Raw genomic sequence first — 22012 nt, forward strand, 5'->3', positions numbered from 1 at the left:
TGCAGAGACTTGGCTTTAATCTTTCTGCCTGCAGGTGCAGGATTCCCAGGAGTGGCCTGAGCTGGCGCCAGATACTCTATCTTATCTGGCCATGTACCTGATTGGAGGGCAGTTGTCCAGGCCTAGGGGAAAACAAACCTGGCCAGCTGGGCCCTGGGACATACCATGTGGAGTAGAAGCGACCTTCCACGGGCAAAATGCCCTGCTCCTCCACAAGAGATCCGTATACCCCTGGCACCTCAGGCCTCATCCTGGAGGTCTGCCAGGGTGGCCTGCAAGGGCTGAGGCTGCTGGGCTGGGAGGTTCCAGGGCAGGTGCTCAGAGAGAAGGAAGGGAAGTTGGCCCCAGGCTACTCTCCACTCAACCAGGAGACCACTCAGAAGCCAGGTTTCTGGGACTGAGGAGAACAAGTAAAGAGAGAGAGTGAGCCATGGAGGGGAGCTGTGGAACCCTCCGGCGTTGAGAGAAGGAGCGGTCACTATCGGACCATCTTGGCCCCTTGTTGGAGTTTGGATTCCACCAGCCTTAAGAGGAACCATCCAAGATCCTTATCCTGGCACCAATCACCCTGGGCCCTGCTTGGCTGCACCTGGCCTGCCCCCACCCACCCTTGCCTCTGCCCTTTGAACCCTGATGGAGGGCTGCCACAGGTGATCAGGCCTGAACGCTGCCCTACGGGGCTGTAGAGGGGCCCCTCCCTATATCACCTGCTGGGTGGGGAAGCCCTAGGACCTTTGACTCTGGTTAAGCTGACGACAGGTGGAAGGAACAGGTGACTCAGAGGGAACTCCTATGGCTGAGGGGCCAGAGGCATCATACAAAGGGGGCCCCAGCAAGCGAAGTTCGTGTCTTCAATTCAGGCACGTTTTAGATTCTAGTTTTTCACATACATAGTCTGGTGTGAGATGCCAGGATCGAGGGGACTGGGAGCTGAGTGGCCTCAGCAATAGTTCCAGTGTCATCGTGAGCTCTGAAGCCTTGGGCAAGTCGCCTCAACTTGCCTGGGACTGTTTCCTTCCCTCGAAAATGCCCTACGTGCCCTCAAGAGTTTTTCATGACTGTGTTTTGAAATGTGCCTGGCCTTTCTTGAGGGCCACCCTAGATTATGACAGTGCACATGGGATGGTTAGAAGTCAAAAGGTGGGCCGGCCCCGTGGCTTAGCGGTTGAGTGCTCGCGCTCCGCTGCTGGTGGCCAGGGTTCGGATCCCGGGCAGGCACCGACGCACCGCTTCTCCTGCCATGCTGAGGCCGTGTCCCACATACAGCAACTAGAAGGATGTGCAGCTATGACATACAACAATCTACTGGGGCTTTGGGTGAAAATAAAAAGTCAAAAGGTGTCCTCCTCCGAGGTGGGGAGACCTAGCCTAGCTCTATTAAGCACCCGTTGCCAGGCAGCCTGGCCATCCCGAACCTGTGCCGCCAGCGCCCCCTCGTGGCCTTGTTAGGTGCAGCTGCTCCCAGAGGTGGAGGGGTGAGGAGTGGAGAGGGGGAGGACACAGGTGCCTTCGGGACAGTACAGCTGAGTGGCCTTTGCTTCCTCCCGCAGCCCCTGCAACTGAGCAGGAGGCCCGAAGTTTCATCAGCAGAAGGGTGCTCTCCAGTCATAAAGAGTTGTATCCCAAACTAACTCGACACTCAAAACTGGCTCCAAAGACAAGAGAGAAGGAGCAAGGACACTTGCCCACTTTCCAAGCCACTTGTCTGTCCCAGGATTTCCAAACCTCCCGAGGTCACACCCAGCCCGCTTCCGCAGGACAAAAGAGGACTGAGCTACCCCTGCCCCGTTCCTACCACAACGGACCAGATACTGCAGGCTGACCTCCTGGGAGCTCACTTCCACATGGGCCCAGTGAGAACACAGGGAAAGCTGGCCATACAGTGTGCTTTACTCCCGGCCTCTGGCCTTCCGGGGGGAAGGGAGGTCCCACCCGCTCAGCAGGCTCCCCTTCTTCTCCAGCTCCCACTTCCACCCTACCTCCTCCCATAGATTCATGCTGTCCACTCCAGGTTCCGAGAGCCTGAGTCCAGGTTTGGTCAGGAGGAGGGGCTGGCCCTGGAGTCGCTGCCAGCCTCAGAGAGGCCAAGGCAAGTTCAGCCCAGAGTCTGAAAGGCCCCAAAAGGAGATTCCCAGCCTGGAGCAGGGCCAGGAGCACTCTGCCCTGAAGGCCCTGTCCATTCACCTCCTGTTGCAGGGTTCTGATGTTCTGGAGTGTGTGGTCCTGACACCCCCGTTCACACAGGGTGGCTGCCCACAAGGCCGGCTGTCAGTGGGGCTCCAACCACCGATCTCTGTAGGGCTTCTCTTCCACATGGCTGGTCTGCTGCAGAAGCCACTGCTGCTCCGGCTCACTCATCATCAGTCTGAATGTCACCTCCTGGAAGACGGTGCTCACAGCCAGCTACGTGAGTCAGAGAGAATAGGGCTGGTTAAGTTACATCCACAAGTTCGGGCACCACCGGGTCCCACCACCCAGACCCAGGCCTCACCCTCCCTCAGTGACAGCCTTACCTGCTCGAAGTGAAGTTTTTGGAACATCCGGATGCTCGGTTCATTTCCTTGCCCAATTTTAGCCTCAAACTTGTTCAGACCTAGCCTGGTCACACCTCCCAGAGGAGATGAGATAGAGGGACAAGCTGCAGGATGAAGCCCCCGCCCCAGCACTCCCTGCCCCTCCTGTCACAGTTTGCAGTAGAGGCATCTGTCACCTGCCCCCCACCCTTAGGCCCGAAGAAGGTTCACTCCTCACATGCCCTAGCCTTCACCTGGGGCCTGGCCACTTCTCCCCCACGTTGTCTGCTCGGACTTCCTTACCATAAGACAGCATCATGAGAACAGCCTCAGTGCCAAAGCCCTTGCCCCTGCAGCTGGGCTCTAGGAGAAACAACAACAATCACTGACACCGTGCGCCAGAGTCCAGCACAGGCACTTGCCAGATACAATCTCACTGAATCCTCACAACTCTAGTTCATAAATATTATCATCATTCTGCAGATGAGGAGACAGGCACAGAGAAATTAAATGACTTCTCATTTAACACCCAAAGTCTCACAGCTTGGAGATACCCAGCAACCTGACCCCAAAGCTGAGCCTTTAACCTCACTGTGCTGCCTCATGAGGACAGTCACATAGCCTCCTAGGAGAAGGCTGGGGACCAAGAAGACACGGAAACTGGAGGGGGTTCTCCCACAGCATGGGAAGATGCTCTGGGGAAGATCATTTATTTTTGGAGGGTCCCCAGCCCATCCCAAGGATGGGCCAGACTGAAGTTTGAAGATCTAAAACCAAAGGTTAAATTCCCACCTAAGCATAAGAAGGGAATAAAGTGAACCACTAGGCTAACAGGGTATCAAGCGGCAGTCTGCCCCAGCCAGGTGCTGGGCTTACCAACGCCGGAGCCTCCCAATGAGCTCTCTGAGCAGATCCGAGGGCCAGAAGGTGGGGAAGGCAGGGCCAGGTGGAACGAACCTGCAATCATGACCTCAATCTCCCCCAAGGAGGGGTCCCCAGGATCCGTGAGGAAGAGGTTCACATCTCCCACCATGCAGCTCTCTTCTGTGGCGCCTGTCTGGGCCTGCCACTTCTCTGCATCCAGCACAATAAAGGTACACTCTAAGGAGGGAGGCGACAGGATTATCACCTATATTCCCCAAAGAAGTGCAGTGAGGACAGTCTTCCTACCCAAGCCAGAGAACTCCCATCATCTCTGAGCCTGGCAGGAGCAAAGGCGGGCCAGAGCTTCTCTCAGCTGACTACAAACCCCTAAGTCTGCCTCGTGCAGGAAACGAGGGCTTTCTCCAAACAGCAGCTGTATTTGCAGAGAGTGAGGGACCCAAAGAAGAACAGTAACCTCACTGGGCTTGCGGAAAGGGACATGAGAGGCAGGGTCTCAATTTACAGCCAGCGCCCAAAATGCTTTACTTCCTCTAAATCCTTCCAAGCCTGGTGCAGTGAGTGGGGAAGAGGACAGAAGCATCAGCCACAGAGACCAGCTTCAGTGGGCATCAGAGTATAAGGGTTTCGGGCACCTTCCAGGCTTTTCACGAAGTGCCTTTCACAAAGTTTCTGTGGCCCCAGAAAGGCTACAGCTGGGAAGGAGAAAGGGAGGGAACCTGCAGACTGCCTCTGGAGTCAGCCCTCCCACTACCAGCCCGGCCTGGGGCCCCCGCTTCTCACTGTCTGCATCTTCCCGCCAGCTGTGCTGCATCGCATATTCCTGCTCCAGGGTCAGCGGCTCAGAGGCTGTCAGACGCTGCAGCTCCTCTGATTTCATCCACTCGTGGTATCTGCAAGGCCAGAAAGATAGCCTTCGGCATGCAGGATCCATTCAGAAGCATGGTTCTGACACTTCATGCGATGAAGAAATGGAGAGTAGAAAGGAAAACCCCACAGAGCTAACACAGGGCTCACAGAAGAGCCAAAGGGTTACAACTGCTCCTAAGGCAAAGGGCCATAGGTAGAAGACCTAGAGCCAGGCTAGTCCTACAAGAGAACAGCTGGAATCAGTTCTATCTGTCCAGCGTCCCTGTCTCAGGGGTCTGTGCAGGGAAGCAGTCTGAAGCTAAACATTCCTCAAATTCCTGAGGGGAAGTATATGGCAAGCCGACTTCAACAAAGAAGGCTGGACAGATTTCCACAAAGGCCAAGCACCAGGAACCCCCCAAATGAAAAACTACAAATAGAGAATACACCCCTATACCACCACCATCTCAATCTACCAGACATTTGCCAACTGCCCCCATAAGAGTCCCACCCTGTGACTCAGTGCTGGCCTTTCAAAACAATAGACATCAGAACAGCTCAGTTTTATAACAAGCTAACGTTTACTCTCCAAGAATTGAGCATATTCAATGGCACCAATTTACAATTAGATGAAAAGACAATATCTTTTTTTCTTACACACATTTAGTTTACATACAATAATTCCTTACTGAAAGGCCAAAAAGGAAGCTGAGAGGGGGAAAGGGAAAATCAGGGGGATGGGTGACTTCCTCCAGGAAAACCATAGTCCTCTGCTTCAGTTTTCACTTTTTTCTGTATGTAATTACTTCTCACACCAATGTTTCTCCCTCTCAGAGGAGACAACCTCTGAGATTTGGGCTAAAGAAGGCTGACCCTCCTCGCTGCGCCTTGGACAGCTGGCTTGCACCCCATGACACGTGTAACGGTTACCTAGGCACATGCTCTGAGGTGTAGGGCACCAGCACCACCTTCTTCCCCAGCAGCAAGATGTTCTGATTTAACCTCATGGTAGCAGCCTGCGGGTGGGGAGGGCAAAGACTTCCGGAACCTGAGTTTCCTCCCACTTAGGGGGGAGCCGGCCTCTCAATTCACTAAATGCCTCCTGGGGCTAAATTGTCGGAAGAGCCTCCGTCCTTCTTTCCTTCCAAACTCTTCAGAGAACGCGGACCCTAAACCCCTTGCAAAAACGGGAACCGGGCTGGTTAAAGATAATTAAACAATCCTTCATTCGCATCTTAAGAAGCCAAGCCGGGGCTGCCATTTCTGCCTGTGCCTTCCGCCCCACCTCCCAGAACTTCGATACCGCAAACCCAAGCACCAAGACCTATCCCCAAAGCTCCCACCACTTGCTCCAGTCCTGAGACTCCGCCCCAGGATCAACTTTCAGCCCTGCCTTGAACCTATTTCCAACCCCTGCGACTACCCCACCGGGCTCCGGCCCGCCCTCTTCCCGCCGCCGAGCCAGATCTCCCACACAACTTTAGGGTGAGGCAGGCTTAAATTCTCAATCCCCTCCCCTTTGTGTGGAGCTACCGGCTACTCTCCTCGAAACCCTCTGCCAGCCACCGAGGTCCTAGAATGACGAAGTTTACATCCACTCCCCGCCGACGAAAGCGTCGCCAGAAGGTCCCAACCAGCCCGGCTTCCCTACCTGCCAGACAGCCGCCCCTCCCACACGCCCGTGTGACCGCACTCCGCCCACTTCCGCCACGCAGACGGCAGCCACCAGGGCCCAATCCCGGTTCCGTCTCCGCGAGGCGCCCAATCAGCGCGCGACGCCCCGCCCAAGGCGCGTGCGGAAAAGGTGGGCTCCCGGCTCAGGCGCATGCGCGCTGTGGGCGCTGGTGTGGGACTGCTGGTGCTGGTGGCAGCCGAGGGGCCGGAGGCAGAGGCCGTGGCGGCCCGGAGCGAGCTGCGCTGCAGGTGTCGGGCTGGGCGGGAAGGTGGGATGGGCTGGGGCGGAACCAGACTCGGGGTTCCTCCAAGAGGGAGGAACAAGTCGGGGGTAGGCTCGGAGCGGGACTTTTGAGAAGAGGGGAAGGCTTGAGGGTGGGGAGCCCTAAGGCAGGGCAGAAGGCATATTGGGGGACGGGGAGTGGAGGCCCCGTTAAAAAGGAGAGGCTTTGGGGCAAGGAGTTGGGTTGGGAGGCCATCTAGGAAAGCCCCCAGCCCCTTGCCCCAGGCGGAGGAGGCAGTTACTTGGGCTGCACTGTGTGGTAGTCAGCTCGCAGTTCTTCGCATTAAATGGGCGTAGCCACCGCTGAGTGTTTAAAGGGGGTGCTTCTGGTGGGCGAGTCTGAGCGGCATTGAACACATTCATGCCCTGCACAGCAAGGAAAAGGTTAGGAAAAACCATCCAGGTGTCAGTCATCCAGGGAGACCCTTCCCTTTGGGCTGTCTTGTGACAGCTGTTGAGGCCATAAGTGTCTGTGATACAAGGACGGGGCTGGGGGGTGGGGGGGTCCATCAGAAAGTTGAAGTCTACTCTTTTGCCTTAGGGAGCTGCAGCAGCCGCCGCCGCCCCCGCACAAGAGGAACCTCGGCTGCCCACCGACCCTTCCTCACTTTTGGAAATGGCGGGCGAAATCACAGAGACCGGGGAGCTCTACTCTCCCTACGTGAGTTTTACTTTTAGAACCTGTTTTGCCCACGTCAGTGCCCCTGGCTTCTAAAGAAGCACACTGCTTCCTATGGAGTGTCGTGTGAGTGCCGCTGCTTGCTTAGCCCCTGGTGAAAGCCAGGGTGGAGGAACTCGATTCAGCAGCAGCCATGTTGCTGCTGTCCTGGCTCAGAACATATTATGAGAGTCAGGTTAGTTCACTTTTTAGATATTGATCAGAGAGTGGTCAAGAAAACGAAACTGACTTGCTAACTCTTTATAATATTTATCTCAGGGCTACTACCACTTGCAAACTGTGCAGCAGTTCAGATGGGTGGTGATTGACAGCTGTTGACTCTGGATTTTGCTCATCTCTGCAGTTTGAAAACCACTTTGGTTTTCAGCTGAATTTTAAGTTGCACAACTTTTATAGTCTTGGGTGGCGTAAGAGGCAGAGAAATCATGCAGACCTCCAATTGCGGTTTGGTGGAGTCTGTAATTAGAATAATTAGAATGATTGATTTCTCCCTGTCTTGGGTCTGCGTTACCCACACACACACACATACACAAATCCCTACATACACATACACTCAGTTTATCTTCTTTGTGTAATATAAGATTGGTCATGGTTACGTCATGGAATCCTCTTGCCTGGATAAGTAGCTGGAGGATTGGAATAATCAAATGATTGACTCACATTGCTATCCAGTATCCTGGAGAAAAGCAGCACTGCCTTAAGTAGTAGGAGTCCTCTTTCTAGAACTTACCTAACCTCAAACAGCTGCCCTGCTTCGCACTGACCTTCCTAGCCTGAGGAATCCCTGCTCTGTTTCTGCTAGCTTCACAGACTCCAGAGCTGTGGTCTGGTGGATAAGGAAGCATCTGAGAACAGCTGAAAAAAGCCTTCCTCACACCAGGGTCTTTCTGCTGGGTCTATGCCATTCATGTTTAGCACCAGAGGAGCCTCCTTCACCTCAGTAATTTATCAGGAGAAGTCTTTCTTGAACCTTGGAATGAGTCCAGTTGTGTCCCTCTCATCTGAGGAATTGTGTGACAGCTCACAGCCTTCTCTTGTTATCAGCAATGAAATGTCCACACTGTCCATAAAAGTCACCACGGTTCCTGCTGCTTCTCACAACATCTGTAAACCTAAAGATGAGTCATTTCTATAAGTGAGTTTGGGGAAGGAAAAACCTTTGATATGCGCACTTTTCTTGTGTCTCCAGTTGTTCAAGTAATCATTTCACAGGCCAGTATGTGCCCACAGGAAATTGGGCAGTGAGGCATAAAAGCTTCAGCTGGTTCTGCCTTTTTTTTTCCCCTCCATTTTCTATGTGTTTGATTTTGTTTGAGGTCTCTGTTTGAGGGCCTACTCTGGACATTTGCTGTAAACAACTGCATGTATTCTTATACCCTTCCGGTGAAGAGGGGAGTAGGGCAGAGATGGGTGGTGTTGAGGATGAGGTGGCATTGCCAGGAGTTAGTAGTCAGGTTTTGAGGAGAGAACACGCCTTCTTCCTCAGGTTTCCTTAGCTCTGCCATCCTGGGAGAATAGTCCTTGATCCCCTGAGACCAGGAGAAGGGTGTAAGGGTCATCATCCCCTGAGCCCAGAGAGGCTGTGGAACTGACTCTGCTGTAGAGGCTGCTTTGAAACCCCCTGCTCTGCGCAGTGTGGGCAGAACCTGCTCTGGCTGCCCTGAATTCATCAATGTGTCCATAACCTGGTCATTTCCAACACAAAGCCTCTCCCTACCCCTATGTTGCCTTGTGGTGAGTTCTTTTCCCCTTCCTAGGTGTCAGGGATGTTTGCTTTAGCTTGCATTATTCTGCATAAAATATTTGTAATGGGTAGATGAGCTTCTCAGGGGACTCAGATGACAGACTCTCTCAAGGATAGTGCTGGACACAGGAACATGATTCAGGCCTGTATGTCCCCCCATAAGTGATCTTAGAACAGACATGTCTGTTTCCCCATTTACGGGGACCAGGAGTAGCTCAGGACTGAAGGTACCATGTGACCAAAACAAGGATGAGGTGGATCACCGCCTACAAGAGTCAGCTGCCGAGGCCACTTCCTGCCACCTGGTCTTGCCGAGGATCGTCACTGTTGCTTTCAAGGGAAAGGCGCTTGTTTCACAGTCTGAAATCCTAGTCATTGGTTCTGCATCTCTGCTGCCTTCTGCTTCCTTTGACAACTGTCAGGGGAAGCTGTTGAAAGATGCCCATGACCCCTGCCTCGTGCAAGTCTGTGGGTGAGGCCGCCAGGCAGGAGGTCAGGCCGCCGTGTCGCTGCGCTGAACTCCCTAGAGCGTAGGGCGTGGGTCAGCTGTCCCAAGCAACAGGGACTGTGCCTTCTGCAGTTCAGCCACGGAGGAAGAGTCGGGGATGGGAGGAGACTCCGTATGGCCTGCAGTGGCCACAGCATGCATAGGTCTTCTTTACTGAGACTGCAGTAGGACGTTGTTCCTCAGCTTTCGGCCACACTTCCCAGGAGGCTGTCCCCACAGAACTGTCATGTAAGCAGAAGAGAATGTCTCCTTCCTCTTCCTCCTGCCCCACAACTGCCTTTGACTGGCCTGTGTTCCTCTTCCTCCTGCCCCACAACTGCCTTTGACTGGCCTGTGGCTCAGCTCAGATTTGCTTCCTCCCTCCATAGTCTGCTTCTTATCATTGGTCCTTACTGGTCACGTCTACTGTAGGTCAAGAGGATTTAACTCTTGCCGGGAAGGAGAAGAAGTCCTACATCATCCTGTAGGATTCCCTGAGTCCCATCTGGCACAGAGTGCTTGCTTCGTAACTAAAAACTGGCAACAATGCAAGACAAATGGGATTACCCATTTCTGTTCCCAACTGCCAACAGTTTATCCCTCATTAACTTCTTTGTAAAGTTTTTAAGGGGCCGTTTGCACTGAGGTTTATTTGAAGTTTCTGTTGGGAGCGTGCTTATTTCACTGTCTTTCAGTGGTTCTCAGCTAGTGGCAGTCTTGCTCCCCAGGGGACACTGGGCAATATCTAGAGACTTTTGTGATCGTCACGACACAGGGGCAAGGTGGGAGGTACTGGCATCGAGTGGGTAGAGGGCAGGGATGCTGCTGAACATCCTGCCATGCACAGGACAGGCCCCACAACAGAGAACGATCCAGCCCCAAGTGTCAGTAGTGCCGAGGCTGAGGAACCCTGCTCTACGATAGACCCTTGACCTTTACATCCCAAGACCTTCAGGTGTCCCTGAATTTACAAATGCCTCTTTTACCATTTAATTTCCCCATAAGACTTCTGGCTAAGAACCATCACTTTCTTAGGACTCTTTCCTTTCTCTTTACTTCCATCATGAGAACCATCACCAGGGCCATTTTCCCTAAGGAAAAAAGACTCTACTCTCCGTAAGTGTTGCTGCTTATAAAAGCTATACGCAGAGAGTGAAGCTGCAAAGGGATCAGATGTTAGGTCACTGACTGCGGCCAGGTCTCTTAGTGCCCTGCTTAAAACCCTGCGAAACATCGAACTCCCTGTCACGTCCACGGGGGTCCTGTGCAGGCTAACACAGCCTCGTCTAGCCCTGGCTGCCTGACTTGCTGTGCTTCAGCCACACCATCCTCAGAGCTCCTCGAACATACCTCCCTCCTTCCCACCTTAGGCCTTCCTCCCTGGAAGTCTCTTCCATGGCCCTGTGCCTGGGCGGCTCTTTCTGATCCTTCAGGTCCCAGCTTGAATGTCACCATGAGGCCTTCCTGAGTCCCCCTCATTTAAAGTGCGTCCTCTTTGTTCTTTGTCACCGTGCCCTGGTTCTTTCAGAACGCTTCTGTGAGGTGGTCATCACTGTTTGTTCTCTTGTTGTCTCTCTCCTCCTGCATGAGGTCAAGGGCCATGTCTGTCTTACTCACCGTCGTATCCCCAGCTCCCAGCACAGGGCCAGGCCCATGGAAGGCTCTCGGTAGTTGTTGAATAAATGAGTGAATGAGCAGAACTGAGCTAGCTAAATGACCCATTCCCACACTTGGATATACTACCCTCAGAGTGCCAGTGATTGAAATTAACCCCCATGAAAGTAAAAATTAGTTTGTTACAGACATTTGCAATCACTTATGAAAAGCCAACGCTGGGAACTTCCAATTCAGAAGGCCGGTGATGGGCTGTGTGCCCTGTTCCCCACCGAGCTGTCACACACTTATTCTCGCAACACCACCCTGGGCCAGGACTCCCAGCAGGGGAATCACATCACGGCAGTGTTATGATCCAATCAAGAGCTATAGGAAGACGATTCTAACTTGTTCTAATCCTTCTGGGATTTGTCTATGGGATCAAATTGAGATTGTGATATTTAAAACGGGGTGAAGACTGTCAGACTTGCGTCAGAGAGAACCTGAGCCAGCTCCGTTGAGGATTTCTATCTTGAGGCTCCGTGCCAGGTACCCTGAGAAATGCAGAGAGAAGTGAGACACAGGCCACAGCCACAGCCACCACGAGTGTCAGACTTAGTAAAGGGGAAAAGATAAATACACCAACGTCGAAAACTCAGACTAGGGCATGAGGAGTGTTCTTGCTACAGGGGTTCAAAAGTGGGGAGTAGGGCCAGCCCAGTGGCATAGCAGTTAAGTTCGCACACTCCGCTTTGGCGGCCCAGGGTTCACAGGTTCAGATCCCGGGCCCGGACCGACGCACCACTTGTCAAGCCATGCTGTGGCGTCGTCCCTTATAAGGTAGAGGAAGATAGGCACCGATGTTAGCCCAGGGCCAGTCTGCCTCAGCAAAAAGGAGGATTGGCAATGGATGTTAGCTCAGGCCTAGTCTTCCTCAAAAAAAAAATTGTGGGGAGTGAGACTAATTTGGGAGACTGGGCAGGGCTTTGTGGTGGAAGCAGCTTTTGAATGGGCCCCAAATGCTGGGTGGGAATTGAGGGCTTGGTGCCCGTGCCAAGTGTAAATGGACTGTGGGCAGGGCTCTTTCCTCTCCACAGGGCACCCTCCCATTTGTCCAGCATTCAGCTGTCCAGTCAACACCTGCCGGAGCCGGGCCCTCCTAACCACTGCCAGCCCCTCCTTCCTCCCTGTCAAGGGCCCCAAAATGGTAGTTGATGCTCCCTATCTCTTTTTTTTGTGTGTGTGAGGAAGATCAGCCCTGAGCTAACATCTGCCAATCTTCCTCTTTTTGCTGAGGAAGACTGGCCCTGGGCTAACATCCATGCCCATCTTCCTCCACTTTATATGGGACGCTGCCACAGCATGGCCTGCCAAGCGGTGCGTCGGTGCGCACCCGGGATCTGAACCGGCGAATCCTGGGCCGCCGCAGCAGAGCGTGCGCGCTCAACCGCTTGCGCCGCCGGGCCGGCCCCGCTCCCTATCTCTTTTTTAAAAAAAAAAAATCGACAGAGGCTGAGAGAGTGGGCCCCAATTTGTGTGTTTCTGATAAAGAGTTCAGGACATGGATAGTTTAGAAAAATTTTAAAATATCAAAAAGTGCTTCTTTTTTTTTTTTTTTTTTTTTTAAAGATTTTATTTATTCAGTTCTTTACCCCCAAAGCCCCAGTAGACAGTTGTATGTCATAGGTTCACATCCTTCTAGTTGCTGTACGTGGGACTCGGCCTCGCGTTGGACGGAGAAGTGGTGCCTCGGGGCGCTCCCGGGATCCGAACCCGGGCCGCCAGCATCAGAGTGCGCGCACTTAACCGCCAAGCCACGGAGCCGGCCCAGAAGTGCTTCTTTCTAAGAATGGGGAAGTAAAAATGAGAAATCAGGGGCCGGCCCCGTGGCTTAGCGGTTAAGTGCGCGTGCTCCGCTGCTGGCGGCCCGGGTTCGGATCCCGGGCGCACACCGACGCACCGCTTCTCCGGCCATGCTGAGGCCGCGTCCCACATACAGCAACTAGAAGGATGTGCAGCTGTGACATACAACTATCTACTGGGGCTTTGGGGGAAAAAAATAAATAAATAAAATTAAAAAAAAAAAATGAGTAGGTGCTCCCAGAGACGTGGTGTTTGTTGTTGTTTTTATTTATTTATTTATTTTTGTGTGTGTGTGAGGAAGATCAGCCCTGAGCTAACATCCGATGCCAATCCTCCTCTTTTTTGCTGAGGAAGATTGGCCCTGAGCTAACATCCGTGCCCATCCTCCTCCACTTCATATGGGACGCTGCCACAGCATGGCCTGACAAGCAGTGCGTCAGTGTTCGCCCAGGACCCGAACCCGCGAACCCGGGGCTGCTGCAGCAGAGCGTGCGCACTTAGCCGCTTGCACCACCAGGCCGGCCCCTGTTGTTGTTTTTAAATGATCAGAAACAAGTGGTAAAGCAAACAGTAAGTCAACCAATTTAGTAGAGTACAGGAGGACCATTAGGAATCCACTGCCAGGCCAGAGATTATTAGTTTGAATTGCAAATGAGAAGAGGAGCGAGAGGTGGCCACAGGACGGGATGTGGAGGGGACGAAAGGAGGCTGAGGCCGTTGATGGGATGTACAGGCAGAGGTGACTCACAGGCAGTTGGGTGAGGTCTGCAGAAACGCTAACGTGAACAGAAATACAGTCATCTTTTGTCCCGCCATGAGGGTTAAAGCCATAGGATTGGATGAAGTTGCTGAGGAAAAGTTATGTAGAGAGAAAAGAGACCACTAATGTCAGAAGTGTAAGAAAGAATAAAGACTAAGAAAGTCATTGGATTTGGCAAATGGAGGTCATTGGTGATTTTTAAGAATGCAGTTTCAAAAGAGTTCTGGGGATGGAAGGCACCGAGTTCAGGAGATTGGAAATGAAGGAAGAGGCTATAGGTCGCTTCTTCACTGAGTTTGGTGAAGGGAAAGAAAGGGTGATGTTTTAAAGCTGTCAGGACATTTGTAGGCAGAGGGGAGGAGCTGGTAGGAGGACAGGATTCTAGGAAAAAGGGCTGAGCCAGCACAAGGAGGAAGGACATGTGTTCCCCAAAGACAAGGAGCGGGCAGGCAGGACGCAGACACTGATTTTTGAGCTAGGAAGGAGTGAGGCATGGGAACTGCCTATCAGATGACCTCAGTCACCTCCGTAAAACAGGAGATGCAGCCTTCATCTGAGAGACGTGGGGGCCGTGAGTCTGGGAGCTTGAAGATTGGGGTTTGGAGCAGTTACATGGGAAATGCTCGGAAGGCCATGGTGAGGAATAAAGAAAATCTGATGCTGTGAAGGCGACACAGGTGAAGGAACCGTCATTTGTTGTGGGGCCAGGCATTATAATAATAAGAAAAAGAAAAATGCTGGGAACCTTGGGCAGCTCTGTGTTAGGGAGTGGAGGAAGCAGCGGTGGGTCGTATCCGAGGTGGGCGTCAGAAATGCTAGAACAGGGAAGAGTGAGGAGGGGGAAGCTCGGGGCGTGTGTGCTTTGTGGAACTAGCCGATTGTAAATGATGCCAAAGAGTGTAAGTGAGGCCAAATGGAGGTGGCTTTCTGGGTAGGGAGGGTTGGGGGACTGGAAGTTGTGATGGGGACAGAGGAGGTTCAGTGGGAATGGACAGGGTTGTGGAAGGCAGAGGCTTCAGGTCAGAGAATGGACTTTCATGGTCGAGATCTTGAAAAAGGAATGATTGTAATTAACTGAGCCAGAGTCGCGTTGGTGTGAATTAGAGTTAAGTTTAAAACCTGAAGTCAGTGAGCCAGCAGTTCCGCTCGGAGGTTGGTTGCCGGGGACTAGGGCAAGGGGGAATGGGGAGTGGCTATTGCTGGGTACGGGTTTTTGGGGGGAGGTGGTGAAATAGAATTAGATGGGGGTGCTGGTTGTACAATCTTGCGAATATACTAGAAACCGCTGAACTGTGTACTTTAAAAGGGTGAATTTTACGGCATGTGAATTATATCTCAGTTTTTTCTTAAATCCCTGAAGTTAGTATGGGGAGGAGGCAGGCAGAGGGAATCAGCATGAATGTCAACGTCCCAGAGGACAATGGCAGGGATGGGTGGAGAGGAGGGTTGGGTCACCTGCTCAGCGGTGTTGGGAAAGTGGATGTTTGTTTGAGACTAGCACTGTGGGTTCATCCTTGTGCCAGGTACCCCAGATAGAATGGTGTGTCCTCAGGAAGCCTACAGTCTGGTTGAGCAGAGAGCTAACATCTAAGACGCAGCTTTGAATAATATGAAATGATGAGGTGATGGGGATGATGACAGCAGAAGTGGAGAAGAAAACTGCTCATTAGAGACATTTTGAAAAGGTTGATAGAACAGGGGCCTTTAGTCATCTGAGTGTTTTTTTGTTTTTTTCCCCTTTTTCTTCCCCAAGCCCTAATAGGTAGTTGTATGTCATAGTTGCACATCCTTCTAGTTGCTGTATGTGGTACGCCACCTCAGCATGGCTGGACAAGCGGTGCATCGGTGCGCGCCCAGGATCCAGACCCCGGCCGCCAGTAGCAGAGCGCACGCACTTAACCACTGAGCCATGGGGCCGGCCCCTATCTGAGTGTTAATGTTTGGTCCCCAACATCCGATTGCAGAGCATGCCTCCCTGGAACCTAAGTGGAATTCTCCCTGCTTACCTGCTTCCCTGTCTGAAGTCTGGCCTCCTGGCCTCCGAAGTTTTGCTGTCTCCCAGGGTCACCCTTGGGAGCCGTTAGTGGGAGAGGTTAATTCATTTCTGGGCTTGAATGTCACTTCTGTTGGTTCCAGGTTGGACTGGTGTACATGTTTAACCTCATCGTGGGCACTGGTGCACTCACCATGCCCAAGGCCTTTGCCACCGCTGGGTGGCTTGTCAGCCTGGTCCTGCTGGTGTTCCTGGGCTTCATGAGGTAAGAGGCTGTCATACGGGGCTGGGGGCTGGGAGCAAAGGTGAGGGAGCCTGCCCAGGAAGCCCGACCTCTCTTCCTTAATGTGAGGCAGCGTGCTTGGCAGGCAGGAACATGTCTGTGTGAGTGAGTCTGACCAGGTGGCCCAGAGAGAGGAAGGGAGATACACAGGTATCCAGTGTCTCGTGCTGATGGAGCGGTTGCACAACCCTGATCAGTTAAAAATTAAGACATCCAGTTAGGCTTTGGAATGTTTCACGTGGTGCTCACGTGTTTCCTCCTGGCAGGTTTACCTGCCCTGCTGTATACTTTATTAATGTTACCATGAATTTTTGTTCTCTGAGAAAATACCACCTAGCCACAGAAGAAGAATCTGACAGACATTTAAGGTGATATGGGAAATCAGCTTGGAATTTAGAATTTGCTTAAGATAGTTCACAAAGTAAGTGATAAACGCACAGGTACACATGTAATCAAGTGTTGAGGTCTCGCCTCGCTTTGTGCCTGGCAGCAGGCAGGAGGTCAGTGCCTTCCCGAGCCTTCCCGGGCGCCGTTCCTTGAGCCAGATGTGGGGGACTCACCCACCGGTGCTTCTGCTGGAGGCTCTTCTCCAGGATTCCACATGCAGGTCTGAAGTCAGTTAGCAGACTAGTGATGGATTTAGGACTAAGCATTTCCAGCCCCCTCAACCAGGTAGGAAACTACAGGCTGCAAAAAAGAGATGAGAGGGAACACCTGGAAACACCGCCAGGGGTGTTTCGCACCTCCCCTGCGAGAGGTGCCCCCAACAGTGTGATTAGATCCCAGCCCACACAGACTTCCCTGTCTTTGGTGGAGATGGACAATAAGTAGTGCAGATCATCAATAAGTGGACTGCAGAGTTAGTTAGAAGGTGATGAGTCATATGGAAAAAGACACAAAGTAAGGAGGGTGGGGGTGATCACAGTTTAAGTAGGTGGTCAGTGGTCATGGAGGGCAGCATTTAAGCAGATTGGAAGGAGAAAGGAGTATTTCCTATTGGAAGAATAAAAAAGTTTAGTAGATGAAGCAAATTAAGACCTAGATGAGGCTGAATGGGATAGGAAAACACCCATGTTTTTCAGTTTCTTCACACGTTTTGTTCTGGGGCCAACCTTGGGTACTGTTGGCTCATTACATACTGCAAGCACTGGCAGCCAAGAGCCCTAGAAGTCCTTGTCCTTCTATGACTCTCCTGTCCCCTTTAAAGGACCTTCAGCACAGGCAGCCATCTGAATGGGAAGCGATTATTGGGGGCCCACAGGTACGGGCCGCCACACCCCCTCCTGGCTCAACCCATTTATGTTTGAACATGATCAATGAGTTGGCTTTGTGCAATCATGAGAAGCCTCTTTACGCCTTAATTAAGATTGATTTTAGTTTTACTTCCAAAAGGAAGGGAAAATCTAAAGCCCTTAAAATGGTCAGTTAGGCAGGATAATGAGAAACTTTTCCAGGAGGTGCTGAGGCGACTGGAATGGCAGTGTCGGAGCTGGCTGCCCCCCCACCACCGAGATGGAGTGTATGTGGGTTTTACTCCTGTCCCACCTGCCACCCGGCTGCTGGGCTGAGCAGTCAGCCTGCGGCAGGTGACAGCACTCGGGGAGGGCTCGGGGTCACGTCCTGCGGCAGAGCCGTGCAGGCCTTGAGAAAGAAGGAGGTGAATGTTCCGTCCAGGTTGTTTCAGCAGGGAGAGATTCATTCCTTGGGTTTTATTAGCAGAAAGGCAGCCCTCCCCATACCTTCTGCTTCCAGAAGCATTCGTGCATCCCAGCCGTCGTCTAGGTCTCTCCATTTTCTTTAAGAGGAAAAGAAAAGATGATTTTTCACTCTAGTCTGACTGTCAGCAAATGTCTGATGCCACCTCCCAATCTCTCTTTTGATTCAGGCCATAGAAATACAAGCTTATTTTCCTATTAGCCAGATTATTAGGAAAGTAAAAGTGCTGCCAAAAAAAAAAAAAAAAAAAAAGAGGGAACGGATTCGTAAGCCAAGCATCCTTTTCAATTATCCCTGCCTGTGCCCCTTCCTTCAGTGTGTGTAGCTTGTCTCTCTCCCAGCAAGGAGAGGTGAGAGCTGCCTGCTGCCCTTCCCAGGAGCTTTGGGAGGGCACTTTGTGGATCAGCCTCCTCTTCCCGACCTAGAGCATCAGAGAGTGTCTGTCCCCCACCTCTGCCCACAACCGGCCCCTTCTTGGAGTGCAGTACCACATTGCCCCGACACCTGTCCCCCAGGCTCGTTCTCTCTCCTTCAGCTTATTTCATCAGAAATACATTCTGAATGTCAACAGGGACATCAAGGCAAGCACACAAGGCGTCGTATGCACACACACCCTCTTATCAGGTCAGACCCATCTTGAAAGTTCCCCAGGGAACAGCTCTCAGAAAGAATCTTCGGGCTTGTTGGTCAGGTCTTAAAATGACTTTTCCTTTTACTTTGTGCCTCCTACTGCCTTTGGTAATTAACACGCGGCCTTCCCCTGCAGCTTTGTGACGACCACCTTTGTAGTGGAGGCCATGGCAGCAGCCAACGCTCAGCTCCACTGGAAGAGGATGGAAAATCACCAGGTGTGTGTGTTTCCCTTGTCTCCAGGCAGTGCCCCCGTCCAGTCATGTACCAAGGAGGCAGCCTCAGCAGCCACTGCTTTCCCTCCCAACGCATGGAGGGCTCGTGTCCACAGTGCTATCCCAAGACCCTAGTCCCGGAGCTGAAGCCTGACAGCCACATGAGCTTACAGAACAGATGCAGCCTCTGCTCTTTTAACATTGCATCGTGGTTCTCTCCTGCCCCCCACCTTCAGCTTGCTCATTCATTCTGAACCTCTGTACCCAGGAACTGTGCTGCAGCTTCAGATCTGACATCCAAGTGTATCTGTGCCTTCTAAAGTGACAGTACAGAAGTGTTGAGAGCTTCCTAATAAGAGACCTTCTAGAAAGAAATAAAGGAAACAGGCTCTCCACTGTCCAGACAGTTTCTGTAATTACGTACTCTTCCTTTTTCCCTTGTTTGTTCCCCCTCCTTCTCCGCCTCCCTACCGCCTCCTAGGAGGAGGAAGATGATGACTCCTCCACAGCCTCTGACAGTGATGTTCTCATCCAGGACAACTATGAGCGGGCAGAGAAGCGACCCATCCTGTCTGTGCGTAAGTCTTGGGATTCGGGCTGGCCCGCACTTCCCTCTGGCCCACGGGGTTCCCATTCCTCATGGAGAGGTCCCCAGGGGAGTCTCTCTGCAGAGACCCTCTAGCATTTCCTGCCTGTGGTTGGTATCTAGGAAGGCACCGTGGTAGCATGTAAAGAGCACAGCTTTGGAGCCTGGGGACCCTGCCTCACCTCTGTGGCTCCACCACTTACTAACATCTGCAGCTTGGGCAAGTCACTTAATCTCGGTGCCTGGTGCACGCTGGAGGCTCAAGTCAACGTTGGGTCTCTGACTTCTCTCCTTCCTCCCGTCCCACCACACATGCACCCACACACGTGAGCACACATGCACCCTCACCAGGGATGGCAGTCCCATCCCTGCTCCAGCTGAGCCAGGGCTGAGTGTCCCAGCTTTCTCTCTCACCCCACAATGAGCTTCCCTGGGATCCCTTTTTTTTTTTTTTTTTTTTGTGAGGAAGATCAACCCTGAGCCAACATCCCTGCCAATCCTCCTCTTTTTTGCTGAGGAAGACTGGCCCTGAGCTAATATCCATGCCGATCTTCCCCCACTTCATGTGGGACACCACCACAGCATGGCCTGACCAGTGGTGCGTGGGTGCGTGCCCGGGATCCAAACCCGGGCCGCCAGCAGTAGAGCACGCACACTTAACCCCTACACCACGGGGCCGGCCCCCCTGGGATCCCTTTCTATAGGCTGTTTTAAATGTTTCAAGCAGAAAACATTAGGAAAAGCTTTCTTGAGAGTTTGAAATGCTTGAAAATTTCATTATTCGGGAGAATTCAATGAGCTCAACACCCCCTTCTAGGAACTTTTACAAGTGAAAGAACCACTTCTTCTTCCTTGTCCTTTTGGCTCCACAGAGAGGCGTGGATCTTCGAACCTTTTTGAAATCACAGACCGGGTGGAAATGGGACAGATGGCCTCCATGTTCTTCAGTAAAGGTATCGGTTCTTTCTTGAGGTGGGGCAAGGACAAAGGGAGAGCTGGCTCTTTCCTACAGACCTGGGCACTCGGAATGAGAGTCCCACCTTGACGACTCAGGATGGGGCAGGCAATGTGGAGGAGCACTGTCCGCCTGCTCCCAGTGCATTTGAGAAGCCACCTTGCTGAGAGGCCTGAAGTGCTTCAAGTTGTTTTTTTGGATTCCTCTCCATTCATCATTGTGGGAATAAAGTGGCTACTTAGCTCTTACTAGACATAGAGGTCAAGAATCCTAAGCAGATTTCTGACGAAGGGAGCCGATGGCGGCTGGCTGGTAGTTTTGTACCTCTTGCTTGATTGCCTCTGACTTGTCTTTCTTTTCTTCTGGACTGTTCTGCTGGGACAACACAGAGCAATCACCTTGTGACAGTGGTAGCTACACTGTGCACATGCCTGGGTATGCCTTCCAGGTGACCAGCAGAGGGCGCTAGGGGCCCATTGCTGCCTGGGAATCTGAGCAACTAATTATGACCTTGCCCTCTGCAAGGGACCGCTACAATCTGAAAGGATCCAGCCCAGCTCAGGTGCTGGGTTGTTGGGTGTTCAGCAACAGCATCTTATACCTCCATGGCAAATACTGCTCTTTTAGAAGATGAGCTATTTAAGAGTTTAGTTTTTTAATATCCAATCCTGTCTGTTTCCCCTTCATAGAGAGTCAGACACATCTCAATAAATCCTTCCCCTCGCAGTTATCTTAGAAGATTTTCTGCCCCTTTGTTTGCAGAGGGGGCCATCTCCACCGGTTCTTTGCAGTCTTGACTGTGGCTGCACTGACTTAGAGCCAGGGCGGTGGATTGTAGAAACTAGAGTCTTCTTGACTGCTTTTTGGGACATTAAGCATTCCATTTATCATAGGCGGTGTGATCTGACTGTCCGCATCAAAGGATGCCTGAGGGTCTGGTTCCATCCCCCCACCAGCCTCACAGAGGGTTTTGAGAATTCATCAAAACCAAATTGGTTGTGACCAGCCCGCTTCTGTGCTTTTCCTTTGTTCCATTTCTCTCTCCCCCCATCGCATTAGACTGAGAGAAGAGAGCGGAAGCATTTCCTCCTGGCGGCCGTGCACGGTCTCCTTCCAAATGCAGGCTTTTGAAATAAAACGCACATTGGAGGGACAACATAGACCTTTAAACCTCCTTTCTAATTTTCATGTTTTACACTCTGCCCTGACTTCTTTAAGGATTCTAGGAACTAGTGGTTTTGTTTTGTCTTTTTCCCCCCCACTGACTAGACTCCCGGTTTACCCAAATATGATAGAAAATAAACACATTCGTGTGAGAGCAGCCTCACACTTAGGGGAAGCCTTCTTCTCATCTGCTCCAAGGTTTCTCAAGCTCAGATCATTTTTGTTGTGGGGCCTGTACTGTATACTGGAGGATGCTGAGTAGCATCCTTGGCTTCTACCCACTAGTTGCTAGTAGCACCTCTGAGTCGTGACAACCAAAAATGTCATCAGACATTGCCAAATGTCCCCAGTGAGAGGTAGGAGGCAAAATCGCCCCCAGTTGAAAACCACCACTCTGCTCTATCACAGACTGTCACCTTCACCTTTGGAAGGGCTGCCACCCTCCACAAAAGGCTCCCTTGGGGTCCAGACTCGTTTCTTGTCATTAGAAACGCCAGGGCTAGTCATTGCAGTCCTCTCAGGAAGTCCATTCACCCTCCCACTTTGTGTCTAGTAATGAAATTCCTTGATCAGGGAGGACCAATGGCAGTTTATAAATAGCTGACACCAGTCCATGGACAGGTGGAAGAAAGGTTGGGATGGGGAGAGGACAGTGCCTCCCTGCAGAGAGCAATGGCTCTGAGCAGAAAAACAAACTGGGACACGGGCTGTACTTGGAGCCTGGAGGTGAGTGGCAGGCAGACCCCAGGGGCCACTGGGCTTGGACAGTGAGGATTCCGAGGCCCTCCTGGGTTCTTGCAAGAACCATATTTTCCTGGTCTTTTTCCCCCAGACTCCTAGGAGCAAGCTGACCTCAAATAGCCCTGGAGGAACATGTCCCCAGCTTTCCCCCAGGGACCCTGGAGCCTCCTCTGAGCCACCAGGATTAGAGGAAACTGTCACTTCATTTTTCTTTCTGTTCTCAGAGAAGCCAGCAGCTTGAGACCAGTGATATCAAAAACGAGCAGTCAGTCTCAACAGAAATTAGAGGCTGGCTGTCCGAGACCGTGACCCTGAGGTTGTAGGGTCAGATGCTTTGTTCAGAGCTTTTACACTTGGTCCTTGCAGCTGGACTCACATATGGAATTTAGCACAAGTGGAATT

General features: G+C 52.1%; 2 protein-coding genes across 7 annotated transcripts in view; one reads left to right on the plus strand and one right to left on the minus strand.

Annotated features, from left to right (window-relative positions):
• Nucleotides 1-611: 611 nt before the first annotated feature.
• On the minus strand, nucleotides 612-5915 carry NAT9 (N-acetyltransferase 9). 4 transcript variants are annotated; one of them, XM_087441537.1, is made up of 7 exons: nucleotides 5778-5887; nucleotides 5175-5260; nucleotides 4179-4288; nucleotides 3471-3614; nucleotides 2817-2876; nucleotides 2514-2608; nucleotides 613-2403 (listed from the first exon to the last, which is right to left on the minus strand). In XM_087441537.1, exons 2-7 carry the CDS (start codon nucleotides 5249-5251, stop codon nucleotides 2269-2271), a joined length of 621 nt encoding a protein of 206 aa, XP_087297663.1. In that variant the 5' UTR covers nucleotides 5252-5260; nucleotides 5778-5887; the 3' UTR covers nucleotides 613-2268. The 4 variants fall into 4 exon arrangements, with proteins under 4 accessions (XP_087297665.1, XP_087297664.1, XP_087297663.1 ...); XM_087441536.1 differs by having other exon boundaries at nucleotides 614-2403; nucleotides 5175-5421; XM_087441539.1 differs by lacking the exons at nucleotides 5175-5260; nucleotides 5778-5887 and adding an exon at nucleotides 5896-5915 and having other exon boundaries at nucleotides 612-2403.
• A 174-nt stretch (nucleotides 5916-6089) lies between these two features.
• SLC38A12 (solute carrier family 38 member 12) overlaps nucleotides 6090-22012 on the plus strand; it is a 61367-nt gene continuing 45444 nt past the window's right edge. For 2 of the 3 annotated variants that reach the window (XM_004432723.3, XM_014789229.2), the window contains exons 1-6: nucleotides 6090-6167; nucleotides 6743-6862; nucleotides 15464-15585; nucleotides 18086-18167; nucleotides 18646-18742; nucleotides 19623-19703. In XM_004432723.3, the coding sequence (XP_004432780.1) occupies nucleotides 6818-6862; nucleotides 15464-15585; nucleotides 18086-18167; nucleotides 18646-18742; nucleotides 19623-19703 (427 nt within the window). In that variant the 5' untranslated portion in view covers nucleotides 6090-6167; nucleotides 6743-6817. The other variant, XM_087441540.1, reaches the window with a different exon arrangement.

This window comes from Ceratotherium simum, chromosome 16 (assembly GCF_057802395.1).
Source record: "Ceratotherium simum simum isolate JZ-2026a chromosome 16, ASM5780239v1, whole genome shotgun sequence".
NCBI classification, from domain to species: domain Eukaryota; kingdom Metazoa; phylum Chordata; class Mammalia; order Perissodactyla; family Rhinocerotidae; genus Ceratotherium; species Ceratotherium simum.